Source organism: Echeneis naucrates, chromosome 14 (genome assembly GCF_900963305.1).
Source record: "Echeneis naucrates chromosome 14, fEcheNa1.1, whole genome shotgun sequence".
Classification (NCBI taxonomy): Eukaryota; Metazoa; Chordata; class Actinopteri; order Carangiformes; family Echeneidae; genus Echeneis; species Echeneis naucrates.
In genome coordinates, this window is record NC_042524.1 from 12,320,907 (window position 1) to 12,343,627 (window position 22,721).

A 22,721-nucleotide genomic window follows, 5' to 3' on the forward strand; every position below is an offset into this window, starting at 1 on the left:
AGAACACAGACCAGACTCATTCCATACAGAAATGTGCCAGGGTCCTGGGAATCAAACCCAAGAATACCTTGGTGTGATGCAAACGCTGCCGCACCGTGTCGCCTGATATCTGTTACATTTTGTGAGTAATTTAGTGAAACTTCCTGTTGATGCCAATGCTGATTGATCTGCACGGTCATATGTGAGGCTTGTACTGTATTAAATTCTGTTTATGTTCCTGACCCTTTCCAGTCAACTGCAAAATCAACAATGATCTAAAATGGACAGATTTGGTTAAGAAAAAAATGCAGGCAACCTGCAGGCAAAGGTTTTATACAGTTTTCCATTTATTAACGCACAAAGGGGAGGGGGCAGCAATAAAACAGTGCAATCATGTTAAAATTGACATCAAAATGCCAAGAAACTCTTAAAACATGAAAAAAGACAGAGAATAAAACTTAGTGACCCATATCCTGACGAGGAGTGTGGCACTCCCACTCCCTACTATCATGCTTACTTGCAAGCCAGTGTATGACTTCACAACAAAGCATTTAAGTAGGAGTAAACAGTTTAATTCACAGTCAGTGCAGATGTAGAGAAACAAAAAGAAAATCTCAGACTTAATCACAGGTTCCTAAAATCCACAAAACAGCATTGTATAAGATGTGGTTCCTCTAATGAAGGAGGACATGGCATGATTCCAACGTGGCTAGGTTTTGTCAGAGGTTGATTAAGGGAAAAAAGATAAACCAACATACCCAAACCAAAGCTGCTCAATGCAGCATTGTTTCCCTTCCCTCTATTACTGGGACTTTTTAGCCACGCATAAAGCATGGCTAAAGCATGGCTAAAAAGTGGCCTGATCAGACCAAGAAAACAGAAATTTTGGTAATGATTTGGATGTTGTCTATGCACATCTGCAACAATAGCAATCACTTCCTAAAATGTCTTTTAAAACTTAAAAATATGACAGAATACATTGGATGTTTTCATGTAGTTGAATATAGAGACGTGTTTTGAAATAAAACAATGTTTCTCATATCGTTGAGGGTCCAGTCATGTGAGATGAGTTCGATGACTGAACTAAAGTCATGGACAAACCTTAAAATAAACAGGCATAGTAATACACCTTCTGGATCAGACACACCTGAGCATCTTCCATTAAACAGGATTTCAGCACAGATTTGGCCAAAGAATGGCATACACACTAGACTCAATGCCTGTCATATAAGTTAACATGTCTGAAGTAAAGGATATTGCATTACAGAATGAATTAAGGGCATTCAAACAGAAACAGTGACATGATCACTCACACACACACACACACACACACACACACACACACACACACACACACACACACACACACACACGCTGATGCAGAAACAGCAGAGACTCAAGTAGTGCTGCTGTGGGCCCCTGTGTTGTCCTCCCGCTTCTGCCGTTTCTTTGCTCTGATCTCATTCATGGCTTCCTCTATAGAGCGAGTGTCCCTCTTGTTGGCCACCGGCACTGGAAGAGAATATCACCAACACAATGTGTAAATATGAGTGTGTGTGTGTGTGTGTGTGTGTGTGTGTGTGTGTGTGTTTGTGGGGTCCAAAGCGATAGCCCTCCTCCAAAACAAAATCCATTAAAAAACATTTACTCACCACAGCCATAAGCCCTGTTGGCCTCTAGTGTATGTGCTGCATCTTTTGCAGCTGAAGTGCCAATCAGGTGACTGTACTTGTCTCTGTAATTGGAATTAGGAACTTCTGTCTTCTTTGTCTGACTCGATGCTTCCATTTCCAACGCAGCCTGCTCCTGCAATGACCGGGAAAGTGCAAAGTCAGAGAGCGACAGCACATAATAGCCTCATAGTTGTTCTTTCTTTCGATTATATGTGAGAATCTACAACGCTCATATAACATGCACTTCACACTGATTTAACTGACATTTACACTGTGATCTGTGAGTCTTTGTTAGTGCATTGTTACATTTGTCTGTGTCACGGATTTGTTTCTGTTAAATAAAAACCAGTGCATCTCCCTCCTCATTGTGGCTGAAAAACAACTTTCCTTTTGAGACATCAGTAGTTTACTTTCTCGTATAGCTCAAAACTGTCTCCTTACAAACTCCAATGCACTGTAAGACTCAATATGTGACAAAAGCCTTTTGTGATGCTTGCTATTTCCCCCCATTAGCCACTTATTGAGAGGCAAGATAATTATGCAACACAGCAAACAACAAATAGAACCAGTGAAGAAAGGTTCCATTTGCACAGCTATTACACATTACTGTCACATAAACACACATCTTACCTTTAATCTTCGCCGTTGCTCTGCCAGTTGGGGATCCCACTCCTCTCCTTTGCGATACGCTTCCAGCTCCTCATCTGATGGCGCAAACTCCTGCCACATTGAGAGAAGGAAGACAGCCACATTACTCAACAATGCATTTCTCATAAAAGGAGCCTAACAATCTGACATGTTAATAAATCAAACACTGGATTACAAGTATGCATTTCAGACCTTCTTAAAAAGCATGACATAACGGCTCTCTTCATCCTCCCCAAAAGAAAATGAAGTCAGACCAGCAACTTCTGCGACATCATGCCTATGAAAAGAACAGAAATAGCTTTGAACATGTGAGCAAAAAATTAAAAATTTAAATTCTTTGATTTCTATGAAGTATTACAACTTTGTAGTACTAGTACTATTTACAATATGCTCCTTTCGATCTTCCCCATAGGGTTGTATTTGCGTTTCTGTTGTGTACTGTCTTGGATGAAATCCGACACTTCTTTCTCCATCTAAACAAGACATATTGAAAGTAAAAGTCTGTCAAATTTAGGTGGGATAAACATCAGCCATATCGAAGGGAGGCCACAACAAAATTCAATGGGTATTAAATGTGACACTGAAACACTCACCTTTTTCCTGAACTCTGCTTTCTTTTTTTTCTCTTCTTCCTCCATCTTCTTGAGCCTTGCAGCTTGCTCTTAAAAGAAGATAGGTTAAAATTTTCATGAGGTTATGTTGTTGTCCTATTGCATTCAAAGCTTTCATTGTCAATACAGATCATGCAGTCTGGTTAGCTTATTTGCATATTTAGCAAATTTCACAAAACTGATATAAAGTAAAAGGTTTCCAACAATCCCATTACCACATTTCCAGATCATTCAGGGCTGGAGTTCAGGCATTCAGATCCATTATAGATATTTATTGCATATGACTTCCCAACCAATTAAATGTGGATTATGTTGTGGCAATACTCCAGTCAGCTGTGATATGGTATTACAAGCGTGAGCTTGGCTACAACAGATGTCAGCCAAATGTTTAAATTTTTATGTTTTAATACTTGTTAATGTAATAAATATTAATTTGTTAAGTATACGTTTAACCAAAAAGGAAAGTAGCTGCTGACTCCAGATTTCGATTGGAAACTTTCACTTTCATATGACAGGGAACATCTGTCTGTGGTGTTGATGACTACAAATGATCAGGGCTAGAAAATATGTACATATTTATTTATACCATTCCTGCTGATTTACCCTGAGCTGATGCCAAATACAACAGGCTGTTAAAGGTCAAAGCAAAGATTCATCGGCAGGAAGAGGAGGAGAGATAATGGGTATGATACCGACTCGTGTCTAAAGGAGGACGAAGAAAGTAAACTCCCCTCTAAAGGAGCATCCAGTGGGAGGCAGAAGCAGATGAAACAAGGCTGTTCTTTTATTTTAACAATGGCAGCAGCTGTCTAAAGCCAATACAAAGTGCAGGACATCACTGGGGCGCCGCTAAACCCGGACCAGTGGAGTTCACTTGAACGCAGCACCGGCGGGGCTCTCTTCGCCTGTCCTTCATACTGTTTACAGCTTTCATAGCTTCACTGCCACCTGAAAGGATTCAAGCTAGCAAACAGTGGCTTGATTATAAGGCCACAGATCGAGTACCTCGAGCTTTTCGTCGGCTCTCCTGGTCTCCGACACTTGGAGGTTTCTCCATGGAGTTTAAGATCGAGCCTAGGAGGTCCGCCATCTTGGAATGAGAGGGCAGACGGTGCAGACTGTTGTTGTTGGCTGCAGCCGGACGAGCTGCGCATGCGCACATCACCACGGTCTTCTTCGCGTGTTGAAAAACTGCCAATAAAAAAGAATACCGCCACCTTCAGTACCGAAAGGCTATGTCGATGTTACACATCCCGTTTTTGATTCATATCTATGCCTGTCTGTCTGTCTATCTATCTATCATGAATACATTCATTTAGTCTATTTTGTGAAGGGAGATGAGTTCCAAATGGTTCAACATCTTTTCAGACCTCTCGAGACTTAACATATAATGATATTTCTTCATGACATACAGTTCCCAGTATTCTTGGTTTTCGGATGACAAACGATCAGATTTCACCTGATTAGCAGCCCCTCACCTCAAAACCTTCTGGAAGTACATTAAGGTCAACTACTTTCAGATTTTTATATCATAGTGGATGACTAAGCAGTCAATATTCTTACTGTAATTTGTGAATTTAGGCAATGGCTTGTGTTTTTAATGCTCCTAACCTCGGGCCTGATTGTTCACTGGCACTCCTGGAGTATACATTTGGTCTGGATTTAAAACATTGCTAAAACTGATTGATCCCTGATTGTATCATGATGTGTTCCCTTAAGGTACTCCACGGTTTTGTTTTTTAGAGAGAATAACAAACAGCTTTACGTAAGCACTAGGGGGCATGCTATACAAGTACATGCCCATGTGTCCATGTCCTGTGTTGTTATTGTTTTGCTAATAATCCTTCCCTGCGTCACTGGAGCAGTGTGTTTTGTGCAGTTTGATTGTAATTTCACAGCATCAGCAATTACACATGAACTACTGCCACATTCAAATGTGGGCAGAGCAGTGGATGAACAGAGGGGAGCCCTGAAAACACAGTAGGATAGAATGACAGTACTTTTCTAAAACCAAGAGATTAGTTGGAGCTTCACCTCTAATCATAACCTTTGGAGTTCTTTGTAGTCTGTGTTTACTCCTCTGTCCAGCCAGAGGGGTGTATGTAAGTATGGTACCAAAGAACTGTCCCTTTCCATTAAATGTCTAAGTTGGTGAACAGTCCTGACTATTTGTATATTTCTAAATCACATTGACAGGAAATTACCACAGAATGGGATTCTTTGTTAAAAACTGAAAAGCAATCTCGTCCTCTCAAGAAGCTGCAGCTGTTGACTAAGCTGAGTAAGCTGATAGTCCTGACCCTCAGCCCTCAGACTCCCATCATTCAGCGATACTTTGTTATTGTGATTTGAACAGAGCATGACGGACTCCTCCCCCGTGGTTGAAATGCTGTATAAATGCAGCATCAGCCTGCCAACAGCAGTGTCTGAAAGCTTATTGGTACCCAAACATGAAGGGATTGAGCCTGGTTCTCCTTGTGCTTCTCCTGATGCTCGCAGTTGGGGAGGGTAAGCAATGGATACACCAGTTTTCTTAATGTGTGAGACCAAATCAAGCAAATTATAGTATGGCAAATACTCAACCTTCACTGTATTCATACCAGGGTTATTTTGGTGACTCTGAGGAGAAGGTAAAAACAAATTATGAAATCAAAAGTTGACAATCTTTTCCTTTATAAGGTAGAAGAATATATTGTGATTACAGGTTATAAAAAGGTTGCCAACTTTAGTAAAAGTTCATCATACAGAAATATATTAGGTGTTCTTTTGTAATAAATTCCAGGTAATGATCCAGAAATGCAGTACTGGACATGTGGGTATAGAGGACTCTGCAGACGGTTCTGCTATGCTCAGGAGTACATCATTGGTCATCACGGTTGCCCTCGAAGATACAGGTAGACCTGCTAAGATGGGACTGGAGAGATGCCCGCAACTTTGAAATATTTGTGCTTATGTTAGAAAGATTACACAACATGAGCTTCATCAGAACAAATGTATATATTCAACAGAAGGCAAAGACATATTATTCTTGTGAGATTCCCTTTAAACTGTATTATGCTCATTTTCAGGTGCTGTGCTGTGCGGTCTTAGCAATTGCCACCTAATGATGCCTGCAAGACATCTGACACCTTCAGGATTCGACTCAGCATTCTTCTGGGAAAAAAAAAAGTTGTGACAACTTCACTTTTAGTTAGTCCAATAATGCTGTGGGATCTGAAAATGAGCTCTTTTGAAGTGGACATTATATAATTAGACCTAACTTATTTACTGTTGTTAGGTTTGGCCTGAAGCAATATTACTTATATTGTTACCTGAAACACAGTGCGACTAATTTTGCACCCCACATTTGATGATGATGATGATGTTAAAATCAAGTGGGTGTTTCCCTATGAATTGAAGTGATGCCAATAAATGCATGAAAATAAATGGACAGACTTTGGTTTTCTTGATGTTATCTTCATCTTATTATATTTCATTGACTTCACAACTGAAAAAAGTCTAAAATGTTGTGTCTGCATGCAGCACATTACCAACTTGGCTTGACCTTGGCGAAATAACAGCATGGAAAGCAGTCTGAGTCTGGCATGCTGTCGCTCAGCACTGACAGGAGACAATAATGGTCAAGTGACTGAACTAAACAACTGTGATGGAATAGAGCTTTTGTGAATGAAGTGTTATCTCTGTGTTTATGTTATCTCACCATTCTGTCTGTCTGGACAACACTGTCTGGGATGGACAGACAACGTCACAATGCACCAGCCACAATTGCAAAGCAAATTAATTGTGTTAATGTCTGTCTATCAGGGGTCAAAAGTCCTTGCTGATGGCATTTGTTTTTGTGCTTTTATTATTTTTCAATGATGCAAAACAACCAGCTGAAAACACATCCACTCATTCTCTCAGTTTGAAGCTACACTATTACCGAGAAACAAAATCCCCCCATAATAAATGACATCTAGTAACCAACTTAAGAGTGCATATCAAGTGCATTATCCAGAGTAACTGACAGAGCCTGAAGATGGTTCAAAAACTGGCCTGGGATAGTAGGTGTTAAAGGCATGGATGCTATTTGTAAACAGGAGCCACTGTATTGTGCTCTGTATTGTCATCTGGGTGAATCTTTGTACTATTCAGACAGCACAGCATGACTAAACTACAAAGGGGTAAAACCCCACAAACCTGCTTACATGAGGCTGTCAGTCTTCACAAAGCTGACAGTCACAGCTTAAACAGAAATTGAACACAGGATGGATGTTTTTTTTTAACTGTAGCTGTACAAATCTGTGTTGCTGAAGGAAAACCAGGGCTCGGAGATGGTGTACAGTCCAGGGAAACTATAAAACCAAAACATTTAACATTGCAGTCATTTCAGTTCTGGTTTGTTGTTTTTCTTGTTGAGTTCATCAAACTTGATAGACTTTTTAAAATAAATCGACATAAATTCAAATGAAATCATTGGAAGTTGTGTCACATAGCTGTTATTATATAAATCATTATACTGAATATGAATCCAATATAACTGTTGGGCCAACCCTACTTTGTTTTGGTTATCTTCAAAGTGTGGTATCATCATGAAATGTGTAAAAGCACCAAGGATAGCTCACTACAGTCTTTGATTCATCTCCCTGAAAAAACATAGATTTAATATACAATAAATATACAATTTCAGCATTTATGGTTATAATCCTATAATGTCAGAATGTTTTCTGGTGCATCTTTCACTCTGGCGTTGAGGGCAGCTGTCAGACTTAACAGATTTTTACTAACACTGAGGCAGTAAAATAAAATGGCTTCTATCTCACTAGATGGCAGTGTGTGAAAAAAATCCTTCAGCTTCCAATGATGTTAGTCTTCCTCTAATAAAATGGAAGCAGTAATGATGTTAATGCTTGGTAAATTAAACAACACAATTCTTTGAAAGTGAAATGTTGCATGAAACATCGTCCTTTGCTCCATTCATCATTTCTTCCTGGAAGCTGACACCAATACACTTCCCCAGAGGGATTATCCAGGTGATCAGCAAGGCTCGAACCTTCACTTGAGGTAGCTCTTGATATTCAGGCCGAGTGAGTGTAACCCTGATGGTTCAAAGTCTCTTACTTTTACAACAGTACAGTCCGGAACAAGTGAACATTGCAAACTGGGTTGTCCTAACAAGCTCACCTGGGGATCATCTGTGAGGCTCTGTTGGAGTGGACCTTTGGGTCTTTGCTCATTTCTAATGTGCCTACTCCTTTCCTTGAGCCTGTTTCTGATCATAGTTATCTACACTTGCGTAATTTCTAGACTGCCATGAATCTTGAAGTATGTCATCCTTTATACAATTTGACTATAATTTTTAAAGGGATCTCTTTGAAGAGACATTTTAAGGTCAGTTTATAGTTTGTCTGAAATCACATATATGAGATATTTCTTTAAACAAACAGATTGTGTGCAGACACAGACTAAATAATAATAGATCTGACAATTAATTATGCATAAAAAAATAAAGCGGACTGAAAATGACTGAAGAAATGCCTGTAGAAGTAACATTATGCAATCCGCTAAAGATACCTGCAATAAATGTAAACATATCACCTTTGGGATGGTGTCCTGGTTAGTGTTGTGGCCAAGCATTGTTCCAACCAAACTTTGGACTTAAAGCATTTGTCTTGGATTACCACACAGGCTTTTTTATCAGAAGAAATGAACAGCATGAAATAATTTTGTACAACTGTAGCCAGAACACACTGGAGATTAGAGCTACACTTTAAGCATACCTGAGAAAAATCTCTCCTGGTGACATCAATCCATTATAGCCTGTTTCCAGATGAAGGGGATGGATTTGCTTTTATCTTACCTCTGCCTTCAAAAGTAGGTTACCAACCCCTTTTTAGAAGCTGTGATGATTACCTCTATAAAGAAAGTTATGGACAGAGCACAAATGTTGCTCAATAGGTTTTGCTTATCAGCTTTTAAACAGCAAAATCTGGCATGAATACTAAGATGGAAGTGAAACAATCCACAAACAGGCTGTCTGACAAAAACATATTTTAGAGAATAGTCCATACCTTAATGTCTGTGCCCACTTCCATCCACACTCTAATGTGCTGTACAAGCAAATACTGAAGCACCAAAACTGGAATCACCTTTAATCGATTGAAATGTTACATAGAGAAACATTCAGATATATCTTGTTGTTCAGAGGCATGAAAATTAAAAGCTTCCCTGATCGAGGGGGTATTTATTCCAACAGCTTTCTTCCCATAAAATTGATTAAAGGAAAGTTAGGGTACATGTAAAACATTAACTTAAACTGCAAAACTTTTTTTTTTTTTTTTACTAATTTCATTCCCTTGAGTCACATAAGTGCAAATTTAACATAAAGAGGTGAATTACTGCCATTAAAAATCATACACCCCTTGAGTTAATGCATTTCTTTGCTCCCAAGAGGCATCTTCTAAGACATCCTGTTTTAGCTCTCATTACAGTGATGTAATTTTTTCAGTCATTTTGTTTCTGCCATATATTTTTATTATATATTTGTGAATGCTGCGCAAATGTTGTCATTCAGTTGTAGCTATATGCTTTAACTGTTACAGCTTTCGCTGACAATTTCTCTACTATACTTATGATTCAAGGTTATTAGCTGTATGACAGTTAAGAAAATTTAAGCAGTGTTGAATGTGACATTTATCATCTGCAGATTGGATGGAAAAAGCAGGATGGCAGGATGAACACTGGCATTGTATTGTTGAAGAAAGGCTAGAGCATCTTTTTCTCTTTTGAATGGGTACCAGTGTTCATGTTGCAAATACAAAAAATGTAAATACATAATAATAAATACAAGCTTTAAAAAAAACAATAGGTTGTGCTTTCATTGCAATGAATCTTGTCATATTTACCATCTGTTTCTTTGCAACATGAAAAACTGCATTCTAAAGATTTCACATTCAAAACTGCTCTGCGTTTCTTAATTCCTATCCACCCTACTCTCAATTTATGAAGGGACCCATTTTTGCTGGTTTAAAAGGGCAGAATTACACTTCTGAAGAGCAAGTATTGCACAAAATTGTACTGTAAACAATAACCTGAATATGAAATCAGACCACCAAAGGATTTGAAATATTTCTCATTGTAATTACACCCCGTAGCTGCAAGAGGTGTAACATTTTGTCACATCCTATTTTGGGTGGAATTAAAATTTCATTCAAGATTTTGCACTTTTTTTTTCAAAACCTCAAGGGAAGTACAAAAGTTTTTACAGCACTGTATATAACAACATGTCATTTCACATCTCCAGCAAAGATATGCTTTAGCCTGAATACCTGGACTGACAAGTTAGATCTATTGGGTTAAATCTGTAAGACAGTGCTGCTGAGACAGTAAGGTGCAATCTTTATCACCAATAAGCTTTAAAGAGTTCCTTTTCAAAGAAAGTGATTACTATTAGAAACCTTTGTTAATGACGTGAAAAGCTAAATTCCCTTGAAATTACAGCAGTTGGCTAATCTAAGCCTGAGAATCCGATTGTCTGAGCTTAGGAAGAAAGTATGATTTGGTGCCATGTCTGTTGGCCCAACACGGTTGATGCCACTTCACTTTCAACTCAAAATGTAACCTGAAGCTTCATTTAACAGTTAAATCAGTGTTCCATAACTTACTATAAAAAGTCTGATGGAAAAAGTACGCAAATCTTTCTTCTGAACAATTGAAAAACGTTGTCAAATGAAGTGAAATGAGAGTGCCGTAACACAAACACTCCTTTCAAACTGTTTATAAAAAAAATAAAGAGCTAATCTAACAATCCATGTGCCTGCCAGGACAGAACATAAGCAAACACATCAGAACTTTGCAAAGTACATTTTCACTTGTTGTTACAGAGCCAGATTAGCTATCCGTTTCAGGACAAAAACTCTGACCCCACTCGCAAACTGACAGCGATCATTTGAAAACAAATCAAAAACAAATCCACTGAAAAATGACAAAAGCAGTTATGAAATTAATATTGACAACACTGAAACAAAATTTGCAAACTTATTTACATTGATCATGTACTAAAATAGAAACATACATCATCCATCATCTCCTACCCTAGTGTGCCAAAAGTTGTGACTGAACAGGTCACAGAAAAGGAAAAAATTCTGTCCCACTTCAAAACTTTAAGGTTGTAGATGAGCAGTGCTCAGTGCAGATCAACAAAGATACAATCACAAACACTGTCTAACTCATAACCGTCCTCGTTGAGCCAGTGACTAAGATGGTAATAACATTTTTGTCAAATTCAAGAGAAAATGATCCATAAAATATTTTGGCAGCGCTGCAATACAACAGCATATTAATATTAAAATTTGGTACAAAGTCATGTGGCTATACACCAGTCCTTTTCGTAACAACCCATTTTCTACAAATGTAAAGCTTTCCTCAGCCTCACAGATGGTGAGTGTAACCCAAGAGCTACAAAAGCACCAGAGTATGAAATGATTTTGCCAGGTTTATATAGCATCTCAACTTATGGGCCTTTGCCTTCAATTTTACCTTCCATTTTAGTCAGCACCTCACAAAGGACACTGCAAATAACACATAAGATATGGCTATGGCTTAAGTGTCATTAAGAAAAGAAATAGATCACTGCATGCTAAAGATCCGCTTCGCAAAATGGCCCTTTTGGTGAGCTGAGGCTGACTCCTGTGTATAATCACAGCTCAAATGTGCCACCTACCCCTAGGATGGAGCATCAACGCACTATGAAGAACCCATGAAGAGAACTGTTGCTTGTGAAACAGAAAAGGTTTTCACTCAAAACAGCCCAAACACTGTTGAAAATATGGACCTCACCTTTTCAGCTTATAGCATTTTAGTGGGTGGCAGAATTGAGGTCATTCCCAATTAAATTTTGCCTTATTGATGTGTCCATGTAAAATGATTGAACCAAATGTTTGTCATTGCCATTACACATCTCCTTTCACGTTTTATGGGAGAAAAAAAAATAAAAGAGGAAAAGACACTGTGTAGAAAAGATAGGAGACATGGACTGGGTTAACGTCAGTGTTTCAGGATGTTTGTTGTTTTCACTGTTTGAGTGCACCTTTCTCATTATGACTCTGAACCACTCTTCATTCATACACTCTTCATGGGTCTTCACCTTATGTAATTTGGGTTCAGGGTTTGAACCCAACGATTTGTTAGCTCCCCAAGTTCATTTATTTCTCAGACCCATTTTGTAAAATAATGACATCACAACCTGCATACCAGGGTTGGGAGATGGGACAAATACATCGGCTATTAGGGACATACTGACTCTATGGCTGATGGACTTTGGCTGTTTTAAAATCATCAACATGTGTGTATTTATATACATCTGCCGCACCAGGATTCAAGGCTTCAAACAAAAAGCAATCACTTAATAACTAAGAACATTTTCAATGCCATCAATAGCTGCAATTTAGCAGGCAATACAGGGCTCATCAACAAACAACCTGCACATTGTCCTTTAGCTGCACTACAGTGTCATGCCAGTCTAAGATCTGCCCATTGGTTTGTAATCCAGTGATATACAGCGAGCTAATGTGGTGAGTACACCAATTCGAAAAGTCAGCCTTATCCCCCAACCCTAATATGTATAATGTATGGTGATGTGGTGGCACAGAAGAAAATTATGGGAAAAAAAAAAAAAAAGAAAGAAAGAAAGATGGTGAAAAATGTTTTAAAAGTGCTAAGTCTTAGCATCGAACTGGGGCATTATTAGCACTCAGTTAGTTTAAGGAACTGATCATATGAGCTGTCCAGTCTGGCCAACTATGATGTTTTGCTCCAGGTTATTCATTGTAGACTCCTGTCAGAGTTGTCATCCATATTTAAGAATTTGAAGTGGCAGAAAATGATGAGTCGCTTTTCTTGACAGTTCTTGTCCTTACAAAATTAATTCCACTTTTGGTCCCATTCCTTCTTTCTGAATTTCAAGGATTCAAGATGATTCCTTGCAGTCGAGGACAGCTGGCTGGCTTGAATGTATGATGTTGGTTCAAACTACTCACATTCAATGATCTTCAAGACAGGAGCGGTCATTTGTGAAATAAGTAGATTGGCCTTTGAAAACCTGTCATAATAGAATGAAGAATTGAATATGGCATTCAGTTACAACAGTGAATAACTAGTAGGTCATAAATTTGCATCAACATATTACGGAGTTACCTCTTATTGAACATTTAGGAGCACCAATGTACTCAAAACTGGTGAAGCCCACTTCAGTTGTAAGGTATGATGTAAACTGGTCAGGTTTGAGGTGGATGCTACGATAATTCCTGCTAATATTATCCTAGCACGAGAGAGAGAAAATAAATAGTTAGATTTCAGTAAAAACAACAACCAAAATAAACCACATCACTCCCAATATCTATTTAGTTTGTGACAGAAATCACAGTATGCATCACAACCATCTAAATTTTTTACCGTCAGTTTCTTCCTCCTCACGTAGGACTCCCACGGCTGTGGCTCCAAAATGAACATGCCTCCAGGACGGAGGTGTCTGTAGACTCTCTTGAAGAGCCGCTTGAGGCCACTGTCTCCCCAGTTCAGGTGAACCCATTTGGTAACACTCAGACACAGGATCACGTCATACTCTGGCCGCTGAGTCGTAAGCAGGTTATCATTCTCCAATACATAATTGGCCTAAAGTAGAGAAGAGACACAGTGAAGAAGATCCAGCTTTGATGAGACCGGAAGAAAAAAAAATTTAACAATTCAGTGGTATCTAACGCTGAACGACTCCTTGGTCCATTATCAAGTAAAATTGTTGTACTATGGGTCTCTTAGCTGTGGATATTTTTGACATTTTACAGCTCAATACATTATTATTTTTAAATCTAAATATTAAGAAATAATAAAGCATTCAATCACTCTAATGTATACAATGACCTCCAACAGTAGCAAATACTTGGTCAGGGCCACATGAAACCTGGTTACAATCCAGATAATTCTGATGTTGAATGAAAAAAAAGACATAACAAAAGAGTTGAGGAGAAGCAGTCAAAGACAATTATTTGATCCCAGTCACCCTTTAAACAGAAGACAAAGGTCCAAGAGGACAAATCTGGCATTTTAAGTGCCATATTAGAAACAGCACAGCTGTTCATAACTAGTTCAGGTTTGGTCTTCCATCCAAGGTCCATGGTAAAATTTAACTGAATATAAGTTAAGAACATCAGTTAAATTAAATTTGAAATGAATATGAAAGTAACCAGGGCAGCACGGTGGCATAGTGGTTAGTGCTGTTGCCCCACAATAAGAATGTCACGGGTTCAGTTCCCGACCTGGGGCCTTTCTGTGTGGTGCCTGCATGTGTTCCCTCCGGGTATACCAGTTTCCTCCCACCGTCTAAAGACATGCATCTTTATTTGAGACCTGTCCAGGGTGTACCCCACCCTAACCCAATGTGAGCTGGGATTGGCTCCAGCAACCCCCACAACCCAGAAACTGATAAGTGGTAGAAAATGAATGAATGAAAGGAATTGACTGTCTTTCCCTTCATCAAACAAATATTACATAGTCTGACATTTCTCTTGCAAATCCATGTTGTACTGTGCAGACTGAGAGGACTCAGGCACTTGTCTTTAGGCCTTTCACTGATTTACAGAATAATCTCTGTTCTACAATGCCGTTATATTGAATCCTCAAAGCAGGGGGTGTTATCAATTGTAATTCAGACACTAGAGTTACTGCATCTAACCAATGCATGTAGCTGCCTACATACAGCCTGTGGGCTAGTGAAGTAACTTCCATAAAAACTAAAATAATAAAAAATGTTAATGAGAAACCTTGATCTTGATAAAAGAAAAGCAGTCAGCATATTTGTCAAATTCTCAAAAAAGGTTTGCTAGTGAAAAGCTGATGTCATTACAATCAATGACTGAATCAATGAATAAAATGAGGACAGATTGCATCCTGCTACTATCTGTCTGTTTCAACATCACTCATAGCTTCAGATTCGGATAGAAACAAGCACACAGTGTACACAACACAAATAAGATTTAAATATGGCAAACCTGTAGTATTCCCCTAATTCACTATTTGAGACATGGAAGATTAACACGATTTGCATAAATTAAGTCACTCAGAAATAAAATGGTCCTTTAAAGAGGATGCAACTTAAAGATATGCAGAGTAACGCCTTGAGTTTATATACTATAAGTCTATTGGTTTTAAATGAGTTATAAGTATCTTTTTTTTAAACAAGGGAACAAGAATGTAAAAAAATTGATATTTGACCAATTATTTAGTTGTAGTTGAATCAGCAGTGATGATGGTACCTATAATTTAGAGATGAGACAATTTATATCATCAGGTTCCAGGGAAAATAATTGGACAAACAAATTTTTAATCAAGTCCTCTGGTGAAATTGGCAAGAGCTCAATGCATTTATTCAACATGAGGCCTTTTTCTCATCAGGTCTGTTTGGATGTCTGTAAGGGCTTGTATCACTGAATCATGCTGGAATGAATATGGAATATGCAGGCAATATGCAACCAGTGCCTCACTGTAAAATACTGAATTACATTCATCTGAACGGCAAAGACAACAACATGGCAACCAAACTGCATCAGAGGTTCACAGCCAAAACGCCATTTTACCTTGATGAAGGACACATTAGAGGGAAACTCCCCAGGCTGTGTGGTGGGTGTCTCTGTTAGTGGAGGTGCAGCGATGGGTCCCCTGGAGATCCGTAGGGACATTGGAAAAGAGCAGCTTACAGGCTGATCAGCAGGGGTTGAATCGCACTCTTCCTGCTCCATTTGCTGTGTTTTTCTGTCCTCCTCCTGGGTCCTTGTCTCATCTGGGTGACAGGAGTCATTGTCATTTGCAGCCTCTGCAGGGCCACTTTCTCCTGTCACTGGTTTCCCATTTTCATCCCTGCTCTCAGCTTTATTGTGCTTCTTCTCTGTGCCTGTGTGACTCTCATTTCTATTGTTCTCCTGTTTAGCGCTCTTTTTCTCCTGTGTCGCACGCCTGGCCTCTTGGGTCTGCAGCTCAGAAAGATAATGTCTGATGTTCTTGCGGGCTGCATGCACTAGTCCACTGTCAATATCCAGGCCCAATATGCGAGCAGGTCTTAGCATTTTGGCAATATATATAGTTAGGTGGCCTGCATTGCACCCCAAATCCAGTACATCTTTACCTTCAAACCATTCTGGACGAAGCAGTCGCACCCGTGGGTCTTCACTAGCACCTGGGTTGCGATACCCATAATACTTGTTGTAGTTCCCATATTGAAACTTCTTCTGATGCTCCTTCGCTTGGTTGTGGGGCTGCTGGTGCTGGCGGCCTCCAAGACCTGTGTTGGGACCCCTTCTTGGTGTGTGGAAAGACTGAGAATTTCTCTGTGCCCCTGTGCTGCAACTCCTGTCTCCAGATCCTGACTTTCCAATGGGAGTAGAATGGGTTACAGGGGTCTCTATTTTGCCAGAGTTGCGCCTACGCTTGCGTCTGCTTGTGTGTTGATTTGGACCTCCCAATATTGAGGAAGCAGAATCATCCATAGAAACAGAAGTGACCTCCTCCTTGCAGCTACTTGAGTTATCAGCTGAGTGCTCACGGGAATCCCCTGTGACACTTGAGAAACTATTGGATTCTTTTGAGACATCTAGTGCAGAACATGAGGCTAACATACCTGTAAGTGGTGTGGAGGTGCTAGTTTTTACCTCACTTTTTCCTAATTCTGAGAGGTTGATCTGTGTGGTAGAAATCGCACCCCCACCTCCCCCACCACCTCCTCCTCCTCCATGGTGTCGATTGCGGTGTCTCTTCCTGCCACCACTCTTGTAGGGGGACACCAAAAAGCTGCTATCTGCTAGCCCGCTGTTCAGGTTGAGTGGATCTGTGATGTCTCTGGGGATAAGAATCTCCACAGGGTCTCGACTCTTTGCTGGCAGAGGCGAGGATTTTGGCGTCTCTGCATTCAGTGCCCTGTTGACCTCCTCATCCAGCAGGCTGTTGAGATTCAGTGGGTCAAAAATGTTTCCACCCAGGAGGAAGTTGGTAGGCAGGACTGAGTCGCTCTCAGAGTTAGCTCTTCGTCTCCTCTTGCCGGATGTCGGATGCTTGAAACTGGAGTTTGCTGTGTTGCGCCTTTTTGTCAGTTTTGTTTGTTGCTGTTGTTTGGAATGATGAAAGCTGTTCCTGCGATTGATGTTGTTCTCGTTCCCTCTGGCTCTGTGTCCAGCAACGTCTGAATGGGAAAGCGTGTCAGTAGTGCTGGTGTGTTTTGGCGAAGCTGCAGTGCCAGTGACAGGACATGCAGCTGCGAAATCAGGAGTGGCTGCGGTACCATCCACCATTACAGATATATTACTGTAACCTCCAGTACAATCTGAGAGCTGCAGAGATGAAGTTGAGCTGGCCTGGGGACTGCCAGTTTTTACAGTGTCCTCATCAACAGACATCTCTTTAGGTTTGTAGAGCTGATGCAGACATGGAAGTTTACCAAGATCTGAAAGAACATCAGTTAAATTAAAACATGGAAATAATTTACTGGAAAGTGCAAATGCTTTAAAATATGATCAGCAATGACATAAAAGAAGGTTCTTCGCTGCTGCAGCAATCTAACGCACTTGCAAACTTAAGTCATTCATGCCAGTTTAAGCTTAAACAGTTTATGCAAACAGTACTATTGGTACATTTTGTGGGATCCTAAAACACGCAGCCCGTCCTGGAACCTGCGCCCTCCGCGGGGCAACTTAACAAACAGCCAGCTTAAGTTCACGTCGTGGTCAATTAATGTGTATTTACAGAAGGAGACACAAGATAGCCGTTTACTTTCTACCATATTTTTTCAAACATATTGGCAACAAAAGTCTCACTTTAAATGTAGAGTCTCGATACTTCGACCACAATCAGACCGGGGACATGGAGCTTGTCGACTCTGAGGCTGCTGACCCGAAAAGTTTTGGGAGTCTGTGTCCTGCACTGCTATCGGGTTAGCATGCTAGCTCCTAGCTTCCCTTGCGCGGGCCAGAGGACTGAAACGTCGAGTAAACGTTGAGCTCCAGTCCGGTCGAAGAGCAGAGAGACGAACAGCCAAGTACCCACCTCGACTCCTCTCAAACCACCAGCCGCGTTTGTTAAGAAAAAACCCCGCTGCTATCTCCCAGACGGCCACCGATTCGAGGGCAGTCAACAGTGTAGTCACCATGAAAATAACAGTCTCACCTCGCCACTCTCCCCGCCTCCGGTCGGACTGTCACTCCCCGCTCCCCCGGACTGGAGCTAACGTTAGCCTAGCTAGCACACAAGTGTCCCCCCGCATCGACACAACAACGGGGCCGACGCGGAAGAAAGTGCGGCTGCTCCGTGCCTCTATCGGCCTCACAGCCTCCTCTGCACCCCGCCTCCCCCCCAAAACTAAGCCGGTCGACTTCTCCAGTCAACCCCCCTTAGTCTTCCAGTGTCAGTGAATAAATGATTTCACTCGCTGACAGAGTCGGCATGGCGGCGCATCCGGGCTCCGAGCTGTAGCCCAAGATGAGCGGAGCTGAGGTCTGAGTCTGGAGCCCGCAGGGCGGAGAGGAGGACCGAGAGTCCGGGGAACTACGAACCCCCTCAGAGGTCTTCACTCAGGCTCAAAGAAGGAGCTGCTTCGGGCCCACAGAGCGGCTCCTTGATCGATTAAAGAGCCAGCTGTGAACTGTTGACACTGAGCAGGCCATCAGGGAGGTCAGAGAGCCCTGTCTGCTGTGGGACGTCTGTCCCCCAGATAAACCAACAGCTTCTAATCAAGCCCATTAATCGTCCCAGCCTCATCTCTGTTAGAAGTGCACAGAGTAACGTTGGCAATGCTAACCCATTCAATCTATTATTTATATTCTTATTTTCATTTTAAACTCAAACTGTTCATAGTTTGAGCCTAAATATTACAAGGCAACGCATTACTGACGAGCACTGACATTTTCTTTCTGGTATTCTAATTACCATTTTGCAAATTTTCATATATTGATATTCATAAGCTTTATTATCCAGCTAAAATATGTAAGAATTTTACTGACAATAACTCTAATTCCTGCTGTTGGTAAGTAAATTCAACGTGGTGAAAATGTCTAAAGGTTTTGCTTCAACATGCATTGTAGCAGCCTTAATGACACTGATTTACTGCAAGCTCTTAGAGCTGCATTAAGGAAACCAAAAATGCATCACAATAAGTTTTACACTGGTGTCTTCTGTCTGTGTAGATGGAAGAGTGAACACTGAATATGTGGAATGTGAAGGTATGAAATGCACAAAATGAACACAATTTGAAGCGCACGGTAAGTTTGATCATAAAATCTAATTTTCTAAGTTGCTGCATAGTATTTTCAAACTAACATTTATTTATTTTTATCACAGCATTGCTACCTTTCCCATTAAACCAGATATTGGTGCTTTGGTCTAATGATACCATCTGTGTCAATTTTAAGGCCACAAAAACTACAAGGTAAGCTTGTTTATCCTATCATTGCCCCCCTGACCGTTATCTATAAGCCTAAAATGAGAGCCCTGGATGTGAACTAAGAGGAAGTTTTGCTGAGGTGGGAAAGGTGACTTCAAGATATTTCTACCTCCATATCAAACAACAAATATTATACGCACATTAGTTACATGCTTTATGCAGTGTTATTTCCCACTGAACTATGTGTGCTGTCTTAAAATTACACCAACAGTATGATATGACAACCACTGATGTTCCTAGAGTCTGTGACTACCTTGTTTTAGTAGTCCCCTGCTCAGTTAAATTATCTCAAATCTGATTTCATTATATATAATCCATCTAATTGAAATTTCTAAGTTGTCCGTAGTAAATATGGGACACAAATTATATAATGAGAAATTAACACTGAAGGTTGGGCAGGAAGGCATCTGAATTTCCATGAGACTTCAGCAAACCTCCAAACAACCACTAGGGAGAGACAAAATGATTTTAACAACATGCAGTACATCATATGCTGCATGTAAAGGACTACACCTTTGGCTCAGTGCTCTCTCTCCTTCTCTTCAGTCAATTCTTGGCATTGCTTCAAATAGAAATGTAAAGTGTTGCTGTTCAGTTGGTTTATTTTGGACTGAGAGAAGAAACAATAAGTAATGTGGTCATGAGAAACTCTGAAATGGTGGTTGAAACAACAGAACAGCTTCTTTCCAACCGGAGAGAGACTCCAGCCCCAGAAATCTGCAGCTGTGGCAACAGGGATGTTTATGTTTTGGGGTAAAAGATGCCTTCAGTGAGAAGAAAGAAAAACAACTGCCAACCCTCAAGGATTCTGGCAAACCTTTGTTTTGAAAAGCTAATGGATTCCAAAAGATGTTTCTCTGTAGTCTCTTTAGTGAAACTAGGGGCTGGAGGTTGCTGCAATATATTCTTATTATTTAACAACAGCTCTTTTTATTCCCAAATAATATGTAATTAGCAGCGATAACTAACTCAACGTTTACCTACCTAAAAAAAAAAAAACAGCATATTAACTTGAATCCGAAGTTTAAGTAGATTTGGAGACTTGGTCGGTGGTGTTTAAATATAAGGACATATAATAATAACAATAATAGAAGAATGGATGACCTTTTATTCACTCAAAAATTACAGCAATCCTGCCAACTGCATAAGACTCAATAGGAAATGCATTCACACAAACCAAAACACACTTTTTGTAATAGCCTCAAATATTTTGTCTTCAACCAGTGATTTTGTATTAACATTATCATTTTGATTCAGCTATCCTTGGAAGATAATATAAATGGAAAATGAAATTCCCTAAATAAAAAATGACACAGGATTCTTAATAAATATTCATGAAAAAAATAATACTTCTTTTATGCAACCATAGATATTTTTTTATTTTTTTTACACACCAAATCCTTACAGTTGATATTCTCTGCTGTTGAGTTGACAGCATGCTCCTAATTGGGTTCCAAATCAGTGCCACAGACTGTGTTGGCCAAATGAGTCACCCCCTCTCTAATCTCTATAGAAGGGGAAAATAGAAGAGAGGGTACCTGTTCCCCCCGCCTCTGTCTCCCTCTTTTCTCATGTTAATGGGGGTGCGGTCCTCGATCCCGGACACCATCTGCCCTTCCTCGGGGTTTGGGCCCCAAGCACTCCAGACGTGCCCCATTGTTTGTGTGTGTCCAAGCAGAAAGTGGTGAGTACACATGGTTCTTGTGGCCCAAAAGGCTCCTCCGTCAAGAGCACAAGTCTGCTGTTCATTAGCCTACATGTGACAGAGCTCGCGTGCCCTGGGTGCAGCAACATCAGGGCAAAGCACTGTTTGTTCTGCCCTGAGCCTATCAGATTTAATGTGTGATGCCATTGAAAGTAACCATTTGCTGGAGATGGGAGGGATCGACAGACCATTATGTTATTTCATGTATCTTTTTCATTCTCTTCATCTTTTTCTCAGTACACTTTTCCAATAACATTTTAATTACCATTATTTTTATTACTAAAGAAATCAAACAGCACATCACAAAAACACCAAAACTAAGGCTCATATCAGTGTCATAACAGAGTAACCTCTTTTTCTAATACCCATGGCACATTAAATGTTTTTCAAGGTCACAGATTGTTTACACACTGAACTCAAGATAGTAGATGTGGAGCCTTACTTGGATAATTAATATGACTTTACTGACATGCATCATCGCCACTGATCTTAGAAATAAGCACCAACAATAAGCACCAGACAAAATTTGGTGCCTTAGCTGTGACAGATGGTTGAATTAACTGAAGGCTAGAGACCAAACTATAGTTGCCCTCTCTGAATTTAATCATTGTTCGGGTGATAGCATGGCAGCTCAAAATGCTGCTTTGCAGTTTTGGGAAAAATAATTCCAAACATGCCATGATGACCTTTTATACAGTGAATTTAAAGGCAAACCTTTAAAGAGTAGGTTATAGATTCAAAGCTTCAAAGCCCTGTACAGAATATGATGTTGACTGCATTACTAGTAATGAGTTTACTGGTCTAGTTCCATCTTTTGTTTGGCTCATGACAGACAACTCTCTTGTCAAGATATGTGTTCTATTTGTGACCCACACATACAACCCCTCGTGAACTGACAAGGTATCCAACCAGTTACCCAACAACACTGCGAGCAGCTTATGACTTTTCCATTGGACCTGCCCCTCCTCATTTTCAAAGCTACATGCTGTTGACTGCATTGAGATTAGTTATTGAACTGTCCAAACAAAAGGGAAACAAGGCCGCTTCAGAGGCACAGCACACAATAAGCCAGCCGGCAGTAGGAAGGGGGTGCATGGTATAGTGTTGTCATGGATCGTACTTGTGTTGCCATGTTGCCCTCTGAGATGATCCTGTGTAAGGCTAGAGTGCAATGATTGATGCTGACACCAGGCATGATTGAACAGACAAGTATGCAGAGTTGAAGCCGTGTACATTTGAGGCAGAAGTGTTAGCAAAGGTGAGGTGAATGTGCGAACTGGAAGGTGATGTGAATCGTACCTGAAGATGACACTGTAACGAAAATGACAGGCTTAATAATCATAAAATACTTGATTGCTTGCTACACTGCTGAAAAATATTTCTGCGTATGTAAATGAATGGAATAGAATTGCCCCTCCTTAAGCTGTATGTAAAACTTGATAATTGAGCACTGGCCATTAACAGTGCAAGGACATTCACAGCAACCTATCCTCTTTTATAATATTTACTTTTACGGCATCTGAATAGTAACTGATCTTTATAGGCACACAAACTCCTCTCTCTAATCCCCATGGGCTATTCATATGCCTCCCCACACCTGCTTTACATTCATAGGTGTGTCTCTGAGCATCTTGTCAGCAGCATTAGAA

At 40.2% G+C, this 22,721-nt stretch overlaps 2 protein-coding genes across 4 annotated transcripts; both read right to left on the bottom strand.

Moving 5' to 3' along the window:
* Positions 1–304: 304 nt before the first annotated feature.
* spag7 (sperm associated antigen 7) lies at positions 305–4,048 on the bottom strand. The gene is made up of 7 exons (XM_029519441.1): positions 3,917–4,048; positions 2,894–2,961; positions 2,685–2,773; positions 2,493–2,577; positions 2,283–2,372; positions 1,632–1,785; positions 305–1,491 (listed from the first exon to the last, which is right to left on the bottom strand). The coding sequence occupies exons 1-7, from the start codon at positions 3,999–4,001 to the stop codon at positions 1,376–1,378; spliced, it is 687 nt and encodes a 228-aa protein (XP_029375301.1). The 5' UTR covers positions 4,002–4,048; the 3' UTR covers positions 305–1,375.
* A 4,994-nt stretch (positions 4,049–9,042) lies between these two features.
* On the bottom strand, positions 9,043–18,158 carry mepcea (methylphosphate capping enzyme a). 3 transcript variants are annotated; one of them, XM_029520125.1, is made up of 5 exons: positions 18,095–18,158; positions 15,520–17,375; positions 13,343–13,561; positions 13,085–13,208; positions 9,043–12,989 (listed from the first exon to the last, which is right to left on the bottom strand). In XM_029520125.1, the coding sequence occupies exons 2-5, from the start codon at positions 17,326–17,328 to the stop codon at positions 12,955–12,957; spliced, it is 2,187 nt and encodes a 728-aa protein (XP_029375985.1). In that variant the 5' UTR covers positions 17,329–17,375; positions 18,095–18,158; the 3' UTR covers positions 9,043–12,954. The 3 variants fall into 3 exon arrangements, with proteins under 3 accessions (XP_029375985.1, XP_029375983.1, XP_029375984.1); XM_029520123.1 differs by lacking the exon at positions 18,095–18,158 and adding an exon at positions 17,975–18,092; XM_029520124.1 differs by lacking the exon at positions 18,095–18,158 and adding an exon at positions 17,746–18,080.
* Between the last annotated feature and the right edge of the window lie 4,563 nt (positions 18,159–22,721).